The 20198-nt window shown below is 38.9% G+C and overlaps 1 protein-coding gene across 2 annotated transcripts in view; it reads right to left on the bottom strand.

The window, feature by feature from the left end:
- Nucleotides 1-20198, bottom strand: part of Oca2 (OCA2 melanosomal transmembrane protein) — a 263060-nt gene that overhangs the window by 149132 nt on the left and 93730 nt on the right. For both annotated transcript variants that reach the window (XM_004661944.2, XM_045146469.1), the window contains 2 exons: nucleotides 17221-17329; nucleotides 365-492 (listed from right to left, as the gene is read on the bottom strand). In XM_004661944.2, coding sequence (XP_004662001.2) covers nucleotides 365-492; nucleotides 17221-17329 — 237 coding nt within the window. The remainder of the gene's footprint in view (nucleotides 1-364; nucleotides 493-17220; nucleotides 17330-20198) is intronic.

The raw sequence follows: 20198 nt of genomic DNA, 5'->3' as shown, positions 1-20198 counted from the left end.
AAAATATTTAAATGCCTGATGTAAAAACACTGTTTACCTTAAAGCTGTCCAATTACAACTTTCCACTTAATGAATATGTAGACTTATAGCCTTAGATTTAGTTCCCTAAATAAAACATGAAATGTAAAATTCAGGTAAATGATCACATTGGAAAAGTTCTAAAATCTTGGGCTGGAGAGATAGCTTAGCAGTTGCCTGCAAAGCAAAAGGATCCCGGTTCGATTCTCCAGGACCCACGTAAGCCAGATGCACAAGGGGGCGCGGTGCATGCATCTGGAGTTCGTTTGCAGTGGCTAGAGGCCCTGGCATGCCATTCCCTCTCTCATAAATAAAGAAATTATATATATATGTTCTGAAATCTTACCTCCATCAGAATGAAGAGTGCCGCAAAGAAAAGAAGAGTGGCCCATTCTACTCTGTGCAGAATAATCTCAAAGTCATGGATATCAGCTAAAATTAGCAGCCAGATAGCACCCAGAATAGCAATCCACCCTGTAAAACAAGTAGACATATTGATAAATTTCCATTTTTAATACACCAATTAAATTTTACCTTCTGGTTGTGTTTATTCTTCATTAAGGACAACTGATATACTACAAACAGCATACATTTTAAAAGTAAAATTTCTATTTGACTTATTATACATCCATGAAAGTAACATGAAACATGAAAGACTCATGCATGCCCAAGCTCTATACCCCTCCAGGGCCTTTTGTCTCACCCATACATTCCCAGTAAAATATTTCTCTTTTCCCTATAGGTTAGTTTACATTTTCTATAAATGTAGATATTCTCTTTTCTTCTCCTGTTTCTTCATCGTTCTTTCTCTCTCTCTTCTTCCTTCTCTCCTTCCTTTCCTCCTTTTCTTTTTTCTTTTTAATGCTGATGATCAACTTAGGTCCTCACAGATGCTATGCTCTACCACTGACATATATTCCCAGAGCACAGATTTTCTGCAAATCATACAGTATATATATTTTTTCTGACTCTTTATTAATGGAAAAAAATCATCTGGACAGGAAGGTAGTGAGAGAATTAGTCAGATAGCTTTATTTTCAGGTAGCTAGTTAGGAGAGGGCCCCAGAAAGGGAACCAAAATAGATGTCACACAGCTTGCTTCAGAAGAATAGGAATTTAACAACTGATCCAGTCTCATCCAGTCAGCTCTCTCTACTCAGTTGGGCTCGACTCTTCCTGAGCCAGCCTCCTGAGTGCAAACCATTTACCCCTCTCTCCCCTGAGCCTGAGAGTGAAACCCACTAGAATAGATTTTAATAGTTGCTTACCAGGTGAACACAATCTGTTTTCTGTCTGTGCATCTTTCCTGATGCCTGAGCATACAGATCACTGCTCTACTAAGCCCCCTTATCCCAGACCACCTGGGCTGGGGTGATGGAGGAGGGGACCCCTACTCCCACATGGGTTCTCTATCCCCTCCTGATTTCCAAATGGCAGGAGTTCTCTGTATTTTCTTCTCTTCTCCTACTATGATAAAATCTCTCTGAAACTTACCCTCTGGTCTGGATTTTAGTTCTTTAAATTTATAAGAAAAGAATCTGGGGACACCCCAACTATACTGGTACATTTGTGTATGTTGAAGTATTGGCAAGGAACCCCAAGACTCCTATTGTAGTAGTGTTCTGCATATTTTTTTAAGGTTCTTCAGTTCGAGATGTATGAATCGATGATTCATCCTTTCTCATGGCTTTTCTATCAAAATTATTCAACCTTTTAAAAAATCAAAATGAGATTAATCACTTAAATAGACCTATAACAAACATGGAGATACGAACAGTTATCAATAATCTCCCAACTAAGAAAAGCCCAGGCCCAGATGGATTCACTGCTGAATTTTACCAGACTTTTAAGGAAGAGCTAACACCATTGCTTCTTAAGCTTTTCCAGGAAATAGAAAAAGAAGGAATTCTACCAAACTCCTTCTATGAGGCCAGCATCAGCCTGATACCAAAACCAGGCAAAGATAGAACAAAAAAAGAAAATTACAGACCAATCTCCCTCATGAACATAGATGCAAAAACTCTCAACAAAATATTGGCAAACAGAATACAAGAGTATATCAAAAAGATCATTCACCCTGACCAAGTAGGCTTTATCCCAGAGATGCAGGGATGGTTCAACATATGCAAATCTATAAATGTAATACATTACATAAACGGGTTGAAGGACAAAAATCACATGATCATCTCATTAGACGCAGAGAAAGCATTTGATAAAATCCAACATCCCTTCATGATAAAAGTCCTACAGAGACTGGGAATAGAAGGAACATATCTCAATATAATAAAGGCTATTTATGACAAGCCTACAGCCAACATATTACTAAATAGGGAAAAACTGGAAGCTTTTCCACTAAAATCAGGAACAAGACAAGGGTGTCCACTGTCCCCACTTTTATTTAATATAGTTTTGGAAGTCTTAGCCATAGCAATAAGGCAAGAGATACACATAAAAGGGATACAAATTGGAAAGGAAGAAATCAAGTTATCATTATTTGCAGATGACATGATTCTATACATAAAGGACCCTAAAGACTCTACTAGCAAGCTGTTAGAGCTGATCAAAACCTACAGCCATGTAGCAGGATACAAAATAAATACACAGAAATCAGTAGCCTTCATATATGCTAACAACAAACACACAGAGGATGAAATCAGAGAATCACTCCCGTTCACAATTGCATCAAAAAAAAATAAAGTACCTTGGAATAAACCTAACCAAGGAAGTAAAGAATCTCTACAATGAGAACTTTAAAACACTCAAGCGAGAAATTGCAGAAGACACTAGAAAGTGGAGAAACATCCCTTGTTCCTGGATTGAAAGAATCAATATTGTGAAAATGGCAATCTTACCAAAAGCAATCTACACATTTAATGCAATCCCTATCAAAATTCCAAAGGCTTTCTTCATGGAAATAGAAAAAAACAATCCAAAAATTCATTTGGAATCACAAAAAACCTCGAATATCTAAAATAATACTGAGCAACAAAAAAGAGGCTGGTGGTATCACCATACCTGATTTTAACCTATACTACAGAGCCATAGTAACAAAAACAGCATGGTACTGGCACAAAAACAGACAGGTAGATCAGTGGAACAGAATAGAGGACCCAGATGTAAGCCCAAGTAGCTATGGCCACCTGATATTCGATAAAAATGCCAAAAATACTCATTGGAGAAAAGACAGCCTCTTCAGCAAATGGTGTTGGAGAAACTGGATATATATCTGCACAAGGATGAAAATGGATTCTTCTCTCTCGCCATGCACAAGAATTAAGTCCAAATGGATAAAAGACCTTAACATCAGACCTGAAACTCTGAAACTGCTAGAGGAAAAAGTAGGGGAAACCCTTCAACATATTGGTCTTGGCAAAGACTTTCTGAATACAACCCCAAGTGCTCAGGCAATAAAACCACAGATTAATCATTGAGACCTCATGAAATTACAAAGATTTTGCACTGCAAAGGACACAGTGAAAAAAGCAAAGAGGCAACCTACAGAACGGGAAAAAATCTTCGCCAGCTATATATCTGATAGAGGATTAATATCTAGGATATACAAACAACTCAAAAAGTTAAATAATAAGGAATCAAACAAGCCAGTCAAAAAATGGGCTATGGAGCTAAATAGAGAGTTCTCAAAGGAAGAAATACAAATGGCATATAAGCATCTAAAACAATGTTCTTCGTCACTAGTCATCAGGGAAATGCAGATTAAAACTACATTGAGATTCCATCTCACTCCTGTCAGATTGGCCACCATCATGAAAACAAATGATCATAAATGTTGGCGGGGATGTGGAAAAAAGGAACCCTTCTGCACTGCTGGTGGGAATGCAATCTGGTCCAGCCATTGTGGAAAGCAGTGTGGAGGTTCCTAAAACAGCTAGAGATTGATCTACCATATGACCCAGCTATAGCAATCCTAGGCATATATCCAAAGGACTCATCTCATTTCCTTAGAAGTACGTGCTCAACCATGTTTATTGCTACTCAATTTATAATAGCTGGGAAATGGAACCAGCCTAGATGTCCCTCAACAGATGAGTGGATAATGAAGATGTGGCACATTTATACAATGGAGTTCTACTCAGCGGTAAAGAAAAATGAAGTTATGAAATTTGCAGAAAAATGGATGGACCTGGAAAGTATTATACTAAGTGAGGTAACCCAGGCCCAGAAAGCCAAGTGCCACATGTTCTCTCTCATATGTGGATACTAGCTACAGATGATTGGGCTTCTGCGTGAGAATGAAAATACTTAGTAGCAGAGGCCAGTAAGGTAAAAAGGAGACATAAAAGGTAGAGAAAGGAAGGAAGGAGGATACTTAATAGGTTGATGTTGTATATATGTAATTACAATGATTGTAATGGGGAGGTAATATGATGGAGAATGGAATTTCAAATGGGAAAGTGTGGGGGTGGGGAGGGAGGGAATTACCATGGGATATATTTTATAATCATGGAAAATGTTAGTAAAAATTTTAAAAAAAATTGGCTCATATAGTATATGTTGGATTGATTCATGTGTGCCCCATAAACTTATATGTCCTGAATGCTAAGTCACCAGCTGGTGGCAGTTTGGAAATTGGAGTCTCATTGAGGTAGTGTATCATTGGAGGTGGGCTTATGGGGAGTTACAGCAAGCTTCCCCTTGACAGTGTTTGGCACACTCTCCTACTGCTGTTGTGCAGGAGATGATGTCCAGCCTCTGCTCATACCATGCTTTCTCCTGTCATCATGTAAGTTCCCCTTGAGTCTGTAAGCCAAAAAAAACCTCTTTCCTCCTACAAGCTGCTTTTGGTTGATTGCTTTCTGCCAGCAACAAGAAGCTAACTGCAACAGTTAAATTGATAGAAAGAAGTGGGGTTGTTAGTAGTAGATATCTGGTTCTGTGGCCTTGGCCTTTTGGAACTGACTTGCAAGAGGAATGTAGACAAGATTTGAAACCTTGACCTAAGAGACACTTTGTAGTACTGTAAGTATAGCTTGCTGGATTTGGGTCAGTGTTGAATGACCTAAATGAAGTAAAGACTATGGACTGTGGGGTTTAGTTTATGTCTGGACTGGAACAAAGGCAGTTTGTGTAAGAGGCTTGCTGTTATCTTCATGTCCCAAGAACTTGCGCAGGGTTGCGTTGTGTAGAAATGGACTGGTATGGGCTGGAGAGATGGCTTAGTGGTTAAGCGCTTGCCTGTGAAGCCTATAGACCCCGGTTCGAGGCTCAGTTCCCCAGGTCCCACGTTAGCCAGATGCACAAGGGGGCGCACGCGTCTGGAGTTCGTTTGCAGAGGCTGGAAGCCCTGGCGCGCCCATTCTCTCTCTCTCCCTCTATCTGACTTTCTCTCTGTGTCTGTTGCTCTCAAATAAATAAATAAATAAATTTTTTTAAAAAAATTAAAAAAAAAAGAAATGGACTGGTATGAGCAGATGGATATGGTACAGAAAAAAGGGAAATCTTTGGGCGCAAACTCCTGCCCATTCAGCTGCAATTGTTTAAGAGATAACAACCATTGAGATTGGGCCAGATGATCTGCATTGGGAGAACAGGAAGAATGCAGATTTTCTTTTAAAAGTGCCTGAATGACAAAGGAGAGTCTTGCTTTTCAAAGTCTGCTTTATTTCCCTCTGGATTAACATATTGGTAGTCCACCCGATACTATGGCTATAACAAATGCAGGAAATAGATGGTCATTAAATTTGCAACACAGTTTTGTTTCTTTGGAAATGAACACGGGCAGTGTGAAGCAAGTTTATTGGTTTACCTACATGGAGACCTGGATGAGCCATGAGAATGAACTGTGGGTTGCAGCAGAGATTCAACGGAGATGCCAAGACTATGAAATGGCTGCCAAGGACAGCTGCTGGCACCAGAGGAAGTTTTCCTAAACTATGAATAGCCTAGCTAGAGGGGTGAAATGGGAACTCTAGAGACTCATCACTGGTTAGAATTATCAAACTTGAAGACTTATCACTGCGTAGAGTTGTCAGACTTAGTGCTACAGAGTTTGATATTTGCTCTTTTTATTTTAAATCTCATATTGGCTGAATATTTCTTTGCTATGCCCAATGCCATCTTATGTAGTAGAATATTTATTCTTTGTCTTTTTTTTTTTTTTTTTTTAGTATTATGGCTCAGTTAAAAGACCTTGGACAATGGGGATGTTTGAACAACATTGGGATTGCTAAAAACTATGGGGATTTTTGTTTGTTTGTTTGTTTTTGTTTTTGTTTTTGTTTTTCAAGGTAGGGTTTTGCACTAGCCCAAGCTGACCTGGAATTCACTTGGTAGTCTCAGTTTGGCCTTGAACTCACAGAGATCCTCCTACCTCTGCCTCTCAAATAGGCATGCACCACTACACCCAACATACCTATGGGGATTTTTAAAATTGGACTCAATGCCTTGCATTTTACATCATGTATGGTTATTAGTTTATGGGGATCAGGGGAGGAATGTGGTTGTTTGATTCAGGTGTCCCCTATAAACTTATGTGTTCTGAATGCTAGGTCCCCAGCTGGGGGCAATTTGGGAATTGGAGCTTCTTGGCGGCAGTGTATTGTTGGGGACAGGCATATGGGCATTTTAGCCAGCTTCCCCTTGCCAGTGTTTGCCACACTCTCCTGTTGCTGTTGTCCACCTGATGTTGGCCATGAGGTGATGTCCACCCTCTGCTCATGCCATTGTTTTCCCCTGCCATCATGGAGCTTCCGCTCAAGTCTATAAGCCAAAATAAACCCTTTCCTCCCACAAGCTGCAACATAGGATTTTGAGCAAACTGTGTAATGCAAGCTATGGGAATGAAAAATGAGAAGGGGCATTAGATTTTTTGCCCTGCTCCAAAATTCTTGACTTGTTTGTGTTCAACAGAGGAAACTCGCTGCATTATTCATAGCACGCTATAAAGAGTAAGAGGAAAGACCACAAAGGGCAGCCAAAACTAATGTGGAGATGAAAGCTAAGCATGACCAACTCTGGAGAACACACATCTAGGCTTCCACTAGACACTAGAGGTAAGGCACTAGCCTTCTTAACCTCCAGACATCACAGGCTGAACTACACAACAAGACCCTCTGTCACAAAATCCAAAGGACATAGCTCAGTGGTAACAACTTTCCCAGCAGCTGCTATGGACTGGACTCAGTCATTATTAGCAAAAAAAAAAAAAAAAAAAAAAGTGGGGGGACATTAGTAAAAGTAAAGAGATATGATATATGAAAAACACAGGCAAATAACCATGCCTTTAATCCCAGCACTTGGGAGGCTGAGGTAGGAGGATCACTGTGAGTTCGAGACTAGCCTGAGACTACATAGTGAATTACAGGTCAGTCTGGGCTAAAGGGAGACCCTACCTCGAAAAACCAAAAAAAACAATGTAAGAAATAGGTAAAGTGGGCCTGCCCAAAGTTGAAAACCTATGATTCAAGGATATAAGGTGGTGCGGTGTAGGCCTGTCATCCTAGCTTCTCAGGAGACTGCACCAGGAGAATTGTAAGTTCAAGGCCTGCATTAATTACAGAGTGAGTTCAAGGCCAGCCTACTCAACTTCATGAGAACTTATCTCAAAATAATAATTTTTTAAAAAGACTGGTGATATAGCTCACTGATAAAGAATTTGCCTGGTATTTGTAAGGCCCTATATTCAATTCCAAGTACTACAACAGAAGGAGGAAGAAAAACTATCAAGAAACTAAAGAACCAGGCTAAAGCACTTGCCATACAAGAGAGAATTCAGACAGTCGGATGCTGTAGCAGGCATCTATAATGCCAGCACACCTACTTTGAGAATGGAGAAGACAGGAGAATCTACTGGAAACTTGCAGGCCAGAGAACAGAGCACTGAACAATGAGAAACCCTGATGTCATTAATTTGTCAATTTAAAAGTTAGTTGGAGCCAGGCGTGGTGGTGCACACCTTTAATTCCAGTACTCGGGAGGTAGAAGTAGGACTATCGCCGTGAGTTTGAGGCCACCCTGAGACTACTACATAGTTAATTCCAGGTCAACCTGAGCCAGAGTAAGACCCTATCAAAAAAAAAGTTAGTTGGAAATAAACTGCAATGAAATATAAGTGCAAAAATGTAAGTAAATAGATAAATAAGATGGAAATTTAAGTCTGTTAGTGAAAAGATAAATTTTAAATAAATATCATACATATATAACAGATATTAAATTATGGACTATGACTATATATATATATATATATATATATAGCAAGGTATAATCCCACCATAAAATGGTACTAACACATGCTAGAACATGGATGAGCCTTGAAGCATTTGTCTAAAAGACACTAGATTCAAAACTACCTATTGAATAATTCCTTCAAATGAGATATCCAGATGGACAAACTTATAAAAATGAACAGTGTAGTTAGTGTTTGTAGGAACTGGGGGCCAGAAAAAAAGGAGAAAAGGTGACTGAGTGAGTGCTAATGTGTTCAGGTTATTCAAGTGTTATGGAAAATGTCCTGGAACTGCATGCTGGTGACTATTGCAAAACTTTATGAAAATACTAAAACATACCAAATTATATATGTTGACAATATGAATTCTATAGCTCAATTTCTTCTTTACAAAACTAAACCATCCTCACTCTCTCTCGACTTCATTTTTTCAGGATTATCATCAAAAGTGGTCATTTATCTTTAAAGAGACTAAAAAAATAGCTAAGTATTCTGACTTAAAATTACAAGACACATGTTTATGTTATATTCATTTATTGTAATTATGAAATAATGATATTTACTAAAATGGAGACTAGATGAAAATTTGGATGGAGCTATCCAGAGACATAAATATTTTTTATGTTTTTTTTTTTTATTAAGTAGAAACTTTGTATGGATACATCATGTGTTCGTACCATCATTTCCTTCCTCCCTGCCCCCATTCCACTGAGGTTGTCCATAGTGGGAAAGCTGGTATTCACCATGGAGTGAGACTTAAATATTTTTGGGATGAGTTTGATATAACTATATATAATAATTGTGAGGAGGTATGTTTGTGTGTATATATATTAAAACTTTCTTTTTATTATCTTATAGTCTTTTCACTTATAACTTATTTCTTTTGTGGATTTAATTACACCTTCCATCTTATTCCAGTGTAACGGTTAACCTTGATTGTCAACTTGACAGGATTTAGAATCATCAAGTGCCTGGGCATGTCTGTGGAGAATTTTATAGATTATATAAACTGAATCAGAAAGACCCACTGTAATCGCTGGCAGTAGCTTTCTATTGGCTGGGGTGCCTAAACATCAGATTCATCTCTCTACTTCCTGACTGTATAGCTTGAATGTGAAATTTCCCTGATAGCCACCTGTGTTTATGATTAAGCCCCATACTTGATCCCCAGCTGGTGGGGCCTTTGGGAAGTGGAGCCTTGCTGGAGGAGGTGTGTCACTGGGGGTTAACCTTGGGATGCTATATTTGAGTCTGCTGCCAGGCTGGCTAGCAAGCTCACTCTTGCTGCTTCATCCTAGCTGTGACAAGATGTGACACCCTAATGTCTGTTCTTGTCATGTTTTCCTCACTATGATGAAACTTCTTCTTCTTGAAACTGTAAGTCAACGTAAACCCTTTCCTTACATTATCTGCTTCTAGTTGGGTGTTTTGTCCCAGCAAAAAGAAGGTAACTGCAACAGTGAATATGGATGAAATATGACCAGCTGCTTCATACCCCTGCTGCCATGCCTTCCCAACCAAAATAAGCTATGACCCCCTGGAACTATAAGCTAACTTAAGCCCTTCTATGCATGAATTGCTTTCATCATGTTTTTGTTGCAGAAAAGAGAAAAGTGGCTAATACAGAAAGCTGGTACCAGAAGTGGGGATGATGTTATAATAAACCTTACCATGTGATTCATAGTCCTTTGGAACTGGCTTCTGGGAATAATTGGAATAGTTTGGAACTTTGAGCTAGCGAAGCCCTAGACTGCTGTAAACAGAGTTTAATGAGCCATCCTGATGGGAGTTTGGAAGACCCAAAAGTTAACAGAAAAGCCAAATGCACAAGATGACATGTATGTCTGGAGTTTGTTTGTAGTAGCTGGAGGCCATGGTGATCCCATTCTCTCTTTATCTTCTTCTCTCTCTCTCTCAAATACATAAATAAATAAATTTTTAAAATCAGGCATCTGTATCACCCCACTCCCAAGATATAGAAAACATTGTGTAAGAAGGAGCAGAAAGAATATCAGGACAAGAGGGTGGAGGGGAGAGCTGCCTTTCAGAAACAAAGTAGTCTTTGTATTTATGCTCTCACAGTGATTGTTGTTACCTGCATAAGACCTTCACAATATAGGGCCCATCAAGATTCTGTCATGAATGTTGGAGGAAGGCAACAAAAAGACATCAAAGTAGAGAAGGGACTAGTTGTAAAGCATGAGGAGTTCAGTGGAAAGGGGACAGGGAAATAGGAACAAGAGAAGGTAACAGGAGGGGATTATAATCAAAATAATCATGAAAATTATTTTTAAATCCTATTAAATTCATGTTTCACTACAGAAATCTTAAAGTTTAGATAATAGGGTGTTTGTCCTCAACCTCTCAGGAGGTACATGATATACATTGAGTATCTTTATTTCAAAATGTTTGGGATAAGAAGCATTTATGATTACAGATTTTCTTGAATTAGGAAAATATTTGCATTTATATATAAAATGAGATAACTTAGTCATGGGAGGCAAATCTAATGCAATTTGTTTTGTCTTCCACATAGCGGAAAGGTTTTTTTTAGATATTATTTACAGTTTATCTATATTTTTGACTAGCACCCCTCACATGAGGTCAGAAGAAAAATTTTCCACATGTGGCATCAGGTCAGCCCTAAAAAGGTTTCTGACTTTGTGACATTTATGATTTCATATTTTCAGTTTAGGAACATCCAAATTGTATGTAACTCAGTGTGTACACTTAATTCTATAACTAAAATATAAACAAAAATTTCTGAGTCTTGAAACATTTTGGCATGAAAGGCTGTGGACTTCAATGGAAGTACATCTATACTGTGGCAGTCCTTGTACATGCAAAATTTCCTCTTTTGCCAGATGGACATGAGTTGTGACCTTGGCCCTCACTCAGTCCTTGCTTCCATGTTGGGTACCTCTTACATGCCTATGGATCCCTGGGGGGTGTCTCTTGTCTCTCACATAAAGCCCGTGGCAGAGAGCAGCCCTTACGGATCCCACCATGTTCACAGGCTGTATCTGGTATAACAGGTTCTACCCTGGAGCCTATGAATAGCAAGTGTTGGTATCCCGCTCCATGGAAGACCCTGCCCACTCCATCCTAGCTAGCTTTAGCTAGCTCTGCATGTGCAGTCTTCTGCATCTGGGACAAGGTACCTAGCTTCACAGTCTACTTTGGCACCCAAGTATCCATATTCACTTACCAGCTGTGGTATCTGTGTCCCTGTTGGCCACCTAGCTGTCAGTATAGACCAGCTGAACACACATGCAAGTCTGCATTCTATAAGGAGGACTTTAATTGGTACCTAATAGGAGCCAATGGATAAATGTCCTTATTTCTCCTTCTCTATCCTATCGGCAGTCCCAAGATGCATTTTACACTTCTGAGACAACCCAATGAGATGGAGAAACCAGTAGCCCCCAATAAGAGGCCGCTTGATAAGGCAGCACTGTTTTTGCTCACTCCCTTCACTGTTCATCTCTTGAGCACTCCTGAGGGAAGCTCTTCCCTGGGACTATATCCCTTGATGAAGAACTTACACATCAGTGCCTGCTTCAGACTTTGCTATCTTGAAAACCTAGGCTGAGTCAACTTCATAGTTCATTCTAATAATAAGCAAGTTGGGGAACCAATAAGTTTGTGCATTCATTCTATGATTCTTTACCTTCAGTCTGTGTCAGGCATTTCACAAGATTCCAAAGAGAAGAAGTGCAGAAGTTAGGGACCACACCCTTAAGTCTAGTTGTCAAGGGGAGGTCAAGGGCACAAAAATAAATAAGTCATTAGAATGACATATAAATTCTATATATAAGGTATGTTCAAAGGAGGGAAGAGAGATTGGGATCAGAAAATAAATTTTCCACATGTGGCATCAGGTCAGCCCTACGGGATAGAGTTAATCATGCCAATTGCTGGTGAGGATATGAAGCAGTTAGAACTCTCATTCTTATATGTTATGGAGATGCATAATAACAAAGCCCCTATGTAAAACATACACATTATGACCAGCAACACCACCTCTAGATAATTACCTGAGAGAAAAAAAAAATTTAAGCTCACACTAATCCATGGGTTTATAAATGTTTGAATCAACTCCATTCACAATTGCTAAAAACTGGAATAAACCAAATGTTCATTAGCTACTGATTAAATACACAAGAAGTTTTCCCCTTGCAATGGAATATCACTCAGCAACAGAAGAAACAAACTGTTGATGCATACAACAAACAAAACAAAACATGGAAGAATCTGAAAGGTATTTGGCTATGCAAGGGAACCTGTCTCCAACGGCTGCATTCAGTCTGATTCTACATATACAATGTTCTCAAAGATAATGTATAGGGATGGAACAGATGAGTCATTGTTAGCATGGGAAATACTACAAAAGGACAGCATAGGAAGTTTGTGGCATTGCATTGTGATTGTATAGGTAGTTACATGAATATACACAGGTGTTAAAATTCAGAGAACTTTACATCCAAAGCAAAAGGAAATTTTGGTGGCCTTGATATTCATGAACTCGTAGTACATGACACTACCTACACAAGACCTTCTTAGTAGGAGGAAAAGATGATGACATCAAAATAGAAAAGAGACTATTTGGAGAAAAGAAAGGATCAGTGGAGAGTGGATTTGCAAGGGGGAGAATGGAGATAGTGGAGGGAATTATTATGATTTATAGTCTATACTTATGAAAGCTGTCAATAAAAAGTTAATTTTTAAAAGTCAATTTTGGCCTATGTTAATACTTTAAATAAAATGAAAAGAATGAGTCATTGCTTATTTGTGTTGTGATTCTTAAATAATGTGTTACATGCTGTGAAATTTTTGTTACATAGTACACATCTGCATAAGATGTCATTGTACGTTCTATGAGACCACACTGTATTATATGTTCCATTATAGTGACACAATATATGCCCTATATTAGATGATTTAACATTGTGTTAGATGCCATGTAAAATAATATCACCTTGTGTCATGTAAAATTACATGGTGTTATATCATATGTAACATGAACCATACTGTGTTTACTTTGTGTTACATATTATATGATGTTATCCTTTATTGTTTGACTATTAGTTTATACAGTGTATAGTTTAATATGGCATCATGTTGTGTCATAAGATGTCACATGTTACATGATGTGGATGCTCAATTCATGAGCAGGCCTCATTCAAAACAGAACTTAACTAAAAATCAGCTACCACAATCTCCACTGACTGTAGCCCTGGGAAGATCTTACATCTGTTTTGCATATTGACATCAGGAAGAGTTACTACCTCTCTAAGGAAACCATAATCTGTTAAAAACAAAATATTTTCCATATTTTCTCTACTTTTTCCTCTACCAGCTTTAGAGTTTTAAGTAGTACATTATTATAGGAGAAAAACATCTCTGCAGCTATACATCTGAGAGAGAATTAATACTTACAATACACAAAGAACTCAAGAAAACTAATATTGAGAAATAAAACAGCCCAATCAATAAATTGATTCATGGAACAAACTGACAGTTATCAAAAGATGAAGTACAAATTGTTTATCAACATATGAAAAAATTTCAAGCTCACTAGCCATCAGAGAAATGCATGTTAAAATGACAGTGAGGGGCTGGAGAGATGGCTTAGCGGTTAAGCGCTTGCCTGTGAAGCCTAAGGACCCCGGTTCGAGGCTCGGTTCCCCAGGTCCCACGTTAGCCAGATGCACAAGGGGGCACACGTGTCTGGAGTTCGTTTGCAGAGGCTGGAAGCCCTGGCGCGCCCATTCTCTCTCTCCCCCTCTATCTGTCTTTCTCTCTGTGTCTGTCGCTCTCAAATAAATAAAAATTTACAAAAAAAAAAACGACAGTGAGATTCCATCTTACACTAGTCAGAATGGTGATCATCAAAAAAACAAATAGTGGGCTGGAGAGATGGCTTAATGGTTAAGGTGGTTGCCTGTGAAGCCAAAGGACCTAGGCTCGATACCCACATAAGCCAGATGCACAAAGGAGCACATGCACTTGGAATTTGTTTGCAGTGGCTAGGGGCCCTCGTGTGCCCATTCTCTTCTTGTCTGTCTTCTCTCTCTCTCTCTCTCTTTCTCTCTCTCCTTGCAAATAATAAATAAATGAAATTTTAAAAAATAGCAACAGAGGATGTAGACAAAAAAGAACCTCATATAGTGCTGGTGGGAGTATAAACCAGTCCAGACTCTATGGAAATCACTATAGATATCTATAGATACATCTACCATATGACCCATCTACACCACTCCTAGGTATTTACCCAAAGGACACTACATACCATATTACAGAGATACTAGCATATCAATGTTTATTAAAGCTCTATTCACAATGGCCAAGTTATTAAAACGATCTAGGTATCCAAAAACAGGAATGGATTTTAAAAGTGTGAGTTACTTACATAATGGAATTTTTCAGCAATAAATTAGAATGAAAGTATGTTACAAGAAAATGGATGTAACTGCAGATAATCATATTAAGCAGAGGAAGCCAGTTTCAAACGGCAGATATCAGGTTTTTTCTCATATGTGGTTCCTAGATTATATACAGATTCGTAAAATCATGTTATGTGCATATAACATAAAACTATAAGCAAAATGGTCCAGAGGAAGGAGAGAGAAATAGGACAGTATGGGGCATGAAGGATATTCTCAAAGTATATTATACACTTACAAGAAAATGTCTTTATGTAGGCTGAAGAGATGGCTTAGCGGTTAAGGCATTTGCCTGAGAAGCCTAAGGACCCAGGTTTGATTCCCCAGTATCCACATAAGCCAGATGCACATGGTAGCACATGTGTCTGGAGTTCGTTTGCAATGGCTGGAGGCCCTGGCGTGCCATTCTCTCTCTCTCTCTCTTTTTTTTTATTAGTTTTGTATTCAGCAAATACAGTCAGTTTGGTACCATTATTAGGCTCATCCGTGACCTACCCCCTCTCCATTAGCCCCTCCTTGTTGAGGTATATGGGTTGTGCATTGTGGAGTTAGCCCACAGTTATTGGTATGATAAATGTCTCTGCATATCATGACCCAACATGTGGCTCTGACATTCTTTCTGCCCCCTCTTCCACAAAATTTCCCTGGGCCATGTTGGGTTCATTTTTGGTCTGCTTCAGTGTTGAGGTGTTGGGGGGTCTCTGAGGCTCTGGCTCTCTGATTTGGTAGGAGTGGATTTTTCTCTGTGTTGGTCTCCTTCCCCCTTGTGCTGGTCAGATCGCATAAATCTTTTGCCTTTTACCATTCTCTCTTTTTATCTGCCTCTGTCTCTTTCTCTCTCTCTCTCTCTCTCTCTCTCTCTCTCTCTCTCTTTCTCATACAAATAAATAAATATCTTTATGAAACCCAAAATCATGAGCAATGAAGGTATGCCAATTTAAAATGGTATTTTTTTGAACTGCTATTCAAATTTTTTTCCTACCTAATCTGACCTTTCAGGATAAATGAGCAAATATAGGGAGTATGTATCTAAGAATCTCCAGAAAAAATTTATCTGCCCACAAACTAATGAAACAAACAAAATGAAACTAGCAAATTTAAAAGCAGAAAAGAAATAGCCCTCTTAGTCACAGGTACAATGGCCACACACACACACACACACACACACACACACACACACACACACAAAACAGAAGACATTTCGATCGACCCAGTAACCAAGACTTCTAAAACATACGCATAAAAATGTAGCCTTGAATTTTAAATTTTGTTCTATATACAAAGGCAAATTGATAAATGTTAATAAAATTGTATTTTTAGTTTTACAAATGTCTTCTATGCTCTTTTCAAGTACAATCTCAAATAAAACAAAATTACCTGTGATCATCTAAAAGAATTCTCTAATGGACCCCCTCTGCTCACACACCAGTACACTATGTTTGTTGAATTGCCAGTGGCGACCACTGAGTATTCTTATAGTGATTAAAGGCTTGTAATGATAAAATTAAAGTATGCCTAGGTATAATTAAACTAATTATACTCCAACTATTTCTAGATGTAATCCACCAAAAACAGCTGAAATTCATGGCATTGTTACTGCCTGTTTTGGTATTTTGCATTACTTCATGGAGAGTCCATGTGGATCCAGAACTCCTGGCAGTTCAGGAGCCAAACACAGGCCTTCCAGCAAATTGGATTTGAGATTATTTATGGAAATAAACTGCTTGGGTTGTGTAGATGTATAATACAGCTGGTCTCTAGCCAAATGCATGTACACTGTGTACTATGTGTAACAATCTAGAAATATACCTTTTTAAACGTGAGACAGAAAAGGTAAACTTGTAACCTAAAGATTTTAATGCATCCAGGAACCCAAGAAGCAAGGATATAGTGGGAAGTTTAAAGCCATGTTGTCCATTTATTACAAACTCATCAAACTTTCTTCCTACAGCAGTTACTTTACGTGTTGCAATAAATCAAAATTTTATTAAAATATGGAATTTTAAATATCTTAACAGAGCTAATTTTGAAAGGAAAACCATAGGTAAAGCTTTGATTTAAAAAGGGGCCCTGGTACCACCTCAAATTTATCTTTCTTACAGACCTATACTTTCATGTGAGATGAGACTTGCAGTTAGATTTTCTTTTAGTCAAATAAAATGACACCAATAGAGATCACTGAAATCGTAAGAAAAGCCTGCAGGACGTTAATGGCCAGAATGGATGCTGGGGATGGAAGCAAGATAAGCTTAAGCTGAAGGAGCTATGTCTCGCCTAGGGACAAGTCAGACCTTGTTATGGGGCTAGAGAAAGGGCAGCAGTAAGAAGACAGTGAAAGTGAGGGAAGAGAACCAAAGGGACAAAGTGAGATGGGTTGGGGTTGTTGCCGTATAGGGAAACTATTTGTGGCCAGACAAATATCTAGCAAAAATCTAGCAATTCCCCTGCCCTTTTATAGCCTCCCACTTACCTATCACGTTGAGCTGTATGGAAGGCAAAACTAGCTTTGCTGATGTGACTTGCCATCTTTTCTAAGCACCAATTCAACCAAAGCTAACAGCACATTAGACTTACCAAGATCAAGATGAATGCCAGGGACAGAGGAATTGAGAAAAAATGTGAAAATGACAAATCCCAGTACGGCCAGGCACTTAACAAGCAGGCTCCTGTCCGATATCCTGTGCTGTGAGAGATAAATACACACTCATTCAATACAACCTAGTCCTTGGAATGTGTCCATGATGCTATGTGGCTTGAATTGCCACAAAGTTCTTATGAGAGAGAGACTTGGCCAAAGGTAACAAGGCAATTCATTCATGATAAGGCAAACTATACAATTCCACATTATACTATTCAAAATCTTTGTGAAAAATAAACTACATTAATGCAAGACGAACTACATACAGTCTTTTACAAAACACAGGACTAAATACATTTTCAATATTCTAGGACAGTGTTCAGCTGCTCTGAGCCCTACCCTCCTGTTAGATGAAGTGTTAGCAAAACCTTTTGGAACCAAGCCTTCAGGATACCTTTCCTTTCCACAGGTGCCTGTGTGGGCCCTACATTTAGTTCAACTGTCCTTTTCCTGTTGAGCAAAGCCCATGGAGATGCTGCAGGGGAGGCAGGCTGGATTTACTGTGGTGACTTTCTTCTGTCTCTTCTAGGAACCATTTCCATACATGATTGTCCAGTATGATAGAAATGACAATACCAACACTACATATTCTTAACATGATTAACATGTTTTTGAAATACTATGATTCTTATAAAAGGAACCACTAAGCCTTAAAATACTGTTGTTGACCCTTACCAAGCAAATCTGCCCAGTCATTCAGGGACACAGGAGACACAATGTCCTCTGCAGAGTTTTTATCATGGAGTCATGGAATAATGGGGCAATTAGGGTACTGTTTTCTGAATCTCTAAATAGTGCTGAGCCACACAAGCCACAGCCAGGAGCAACCTGGGCAAGGGAACATGTGGGAGCACAGGTCAGCCAGCACTGCTAACCCTGTTCGAATCCCAGCCACACTGTGCAAACTTAAATCCACAGTGAGTCTTCTTATGAAGGTCTAATCTATCTGGATTTAGATAGATAGATAGATAGATAGATAGATAGATAGATAGATAGATAGATGTCCCTTAGTATTCATGAGCAATTAGCTCCAGAACTTAGAAGGCATCAAAATCTTCAGAGGCTCAGATCTCTTATTTAATGTGCCATAGTGTTTACATATAACCTATACATATTCTTCCTTACATTTTGAATCATCTATAGGTGACCATAATACTTGATACAATGAAATTACTATGCAAATAGTTGTTACATTTTTTAGGGAATAACAATTGCAGACAATTTTTTAAGATATTTTCAGTCTTTTTTGGTTGTATCCATGGATGCAAAATCTACAGAGCCAACTACAGGTCTCTTTGATTATGGACATGTATAGATTTATAGCTATATCATGTGTATAAGAACATTTACATCTAGATTTAGACAGATTTAGATTTAGAAAAACATAGACATATTGCTGTATCTAGCCAGATAAATATAAATATGATTAGCCATATCTATAAAGACAGGCATAAATAGCCATATCAGCCTATGGATACATAGGGGTAGCAGTACAGGCTGATATTTTTCTGGTCACACAGTAAAGGCCACTGCTACCAGAAACACAAGCATACCCAAATCCCCTGGGCTGGGGCCAGAGATGCTGCCCACACTCATATCATGAGGCCACCTGCTTTCCTCCCTGCTCACTGCAGAGTCCCACCACAAGACGTGCCTCACTCATCTCTCCCTTCCACTCCATACAAGGCTGACTCTGCTATGTGAGTCTGTGATGGAGAAGTAGGAAGAAAGGGTCTTGGTAAAAAAAAAAAAAAAAAAAAAAAAAAGTGAAATGCTCAGAGAAGAGGAAATCCAGTTCCACCATGCAAGAGAGGAAATACCACAAAATCCACCCCAGAAAACCAGTATTGCCAGTACTACCCCAAAGCTCAGAAATGGAACAGCAGGCAGGTTATAAGACATTCCAGTGTCATTCAGCTGGTACAAGTGAAGGTGTCTTTTGTGGGGGTCGATTAGGTATCAGTCTAAAGTTATTCAAGAACTGTTAGTTGTAATAACGAGATATTATCAGGTTGGGTAGATAACTCAGTGATTGTGTATCCTGAGCAAACATGAAGGCCTGAGGGGGTCTAAGACTGCCCAAATTAGAATCTCTAGAAGCCGTGTAACATCTAGGCATAGTCACATATGTCTACAACCCCAGTTCTCTCAGAAGGAGAGACCAAAGAATTGCTCAGGCTTGTGATTGGCAAGCTCCAGAATCAGAAAGAAACTCCATTGCAAGAGAAAAACACAGGTGAGTGATGGGGAGGGACACCTGACATACTCCTCTGACTACCACCGGCAAGCCCACAGGGCACTGCATCAGCACATATACCTGCATACAACACACATACATATCACACCACGCATATTACACACACACACACACAAAAAAAAAAAAAACAGATTGTCAAGCCTTTTTTCTTTCTTCCCAGCTCCTCAATCCTCAATCACCAGACACACAGGCAGGTAATACAATCTCTCCTCCAAGTCAAGGCAAAATAACAAGAATAGTGTCATGAATATACCCTTCCTTCCAAATTCTGACCATCTGCATGTGAGAGAGGTTGTGAGGAGGGACCACAAGTCCAAATTCCCTAAAAAACATTTCTGGGCAAAATTCCAACATTTGTGTTTCTCTTTGCATAAGACAAAGATGGTCATATCACAATTAGACAGGAAGAATTTAATTTATCCTTAGAAAAGAAACCATATAGATTTAAAAATTTCACAGAGATATAAATGTTCTGTAGCAGGTCTTGAGCACAGCCATCTTAGCTGGGGAGAGTGAAAGGGTTATGTGTCCACAGGTAGAGTGAAAGTCTGCCATTGCAGTAAAATAAGCAAAAGTTTAAGAGGAAAAGAGCCCTGCCCCTCAGAATTCAAACCATACAGCTGCACACAGCAGACCTCACAAGTCATGCCTCCATTG

The sequence above is a fragment of the Jaculus jaculus genome, chromosome 3, assembly GCF_020740685.1.
Source record: "Jaculus jaculus isolate mJacJac1 chromosome 3, mJacJac1.mat.Y.cur, whole genome shotgun sequence".
NCBI lineage: Eukaryota > Metazoa > Chordata > Mammalia > Rodentia > Dipodidae > Jaculus > Jaculus jaculus.
The sequence above is the reverse complement of the archived record's forward strand: the minus strand, read 5'-3'. Positions and strand labels throughout refer to the sequence as shown.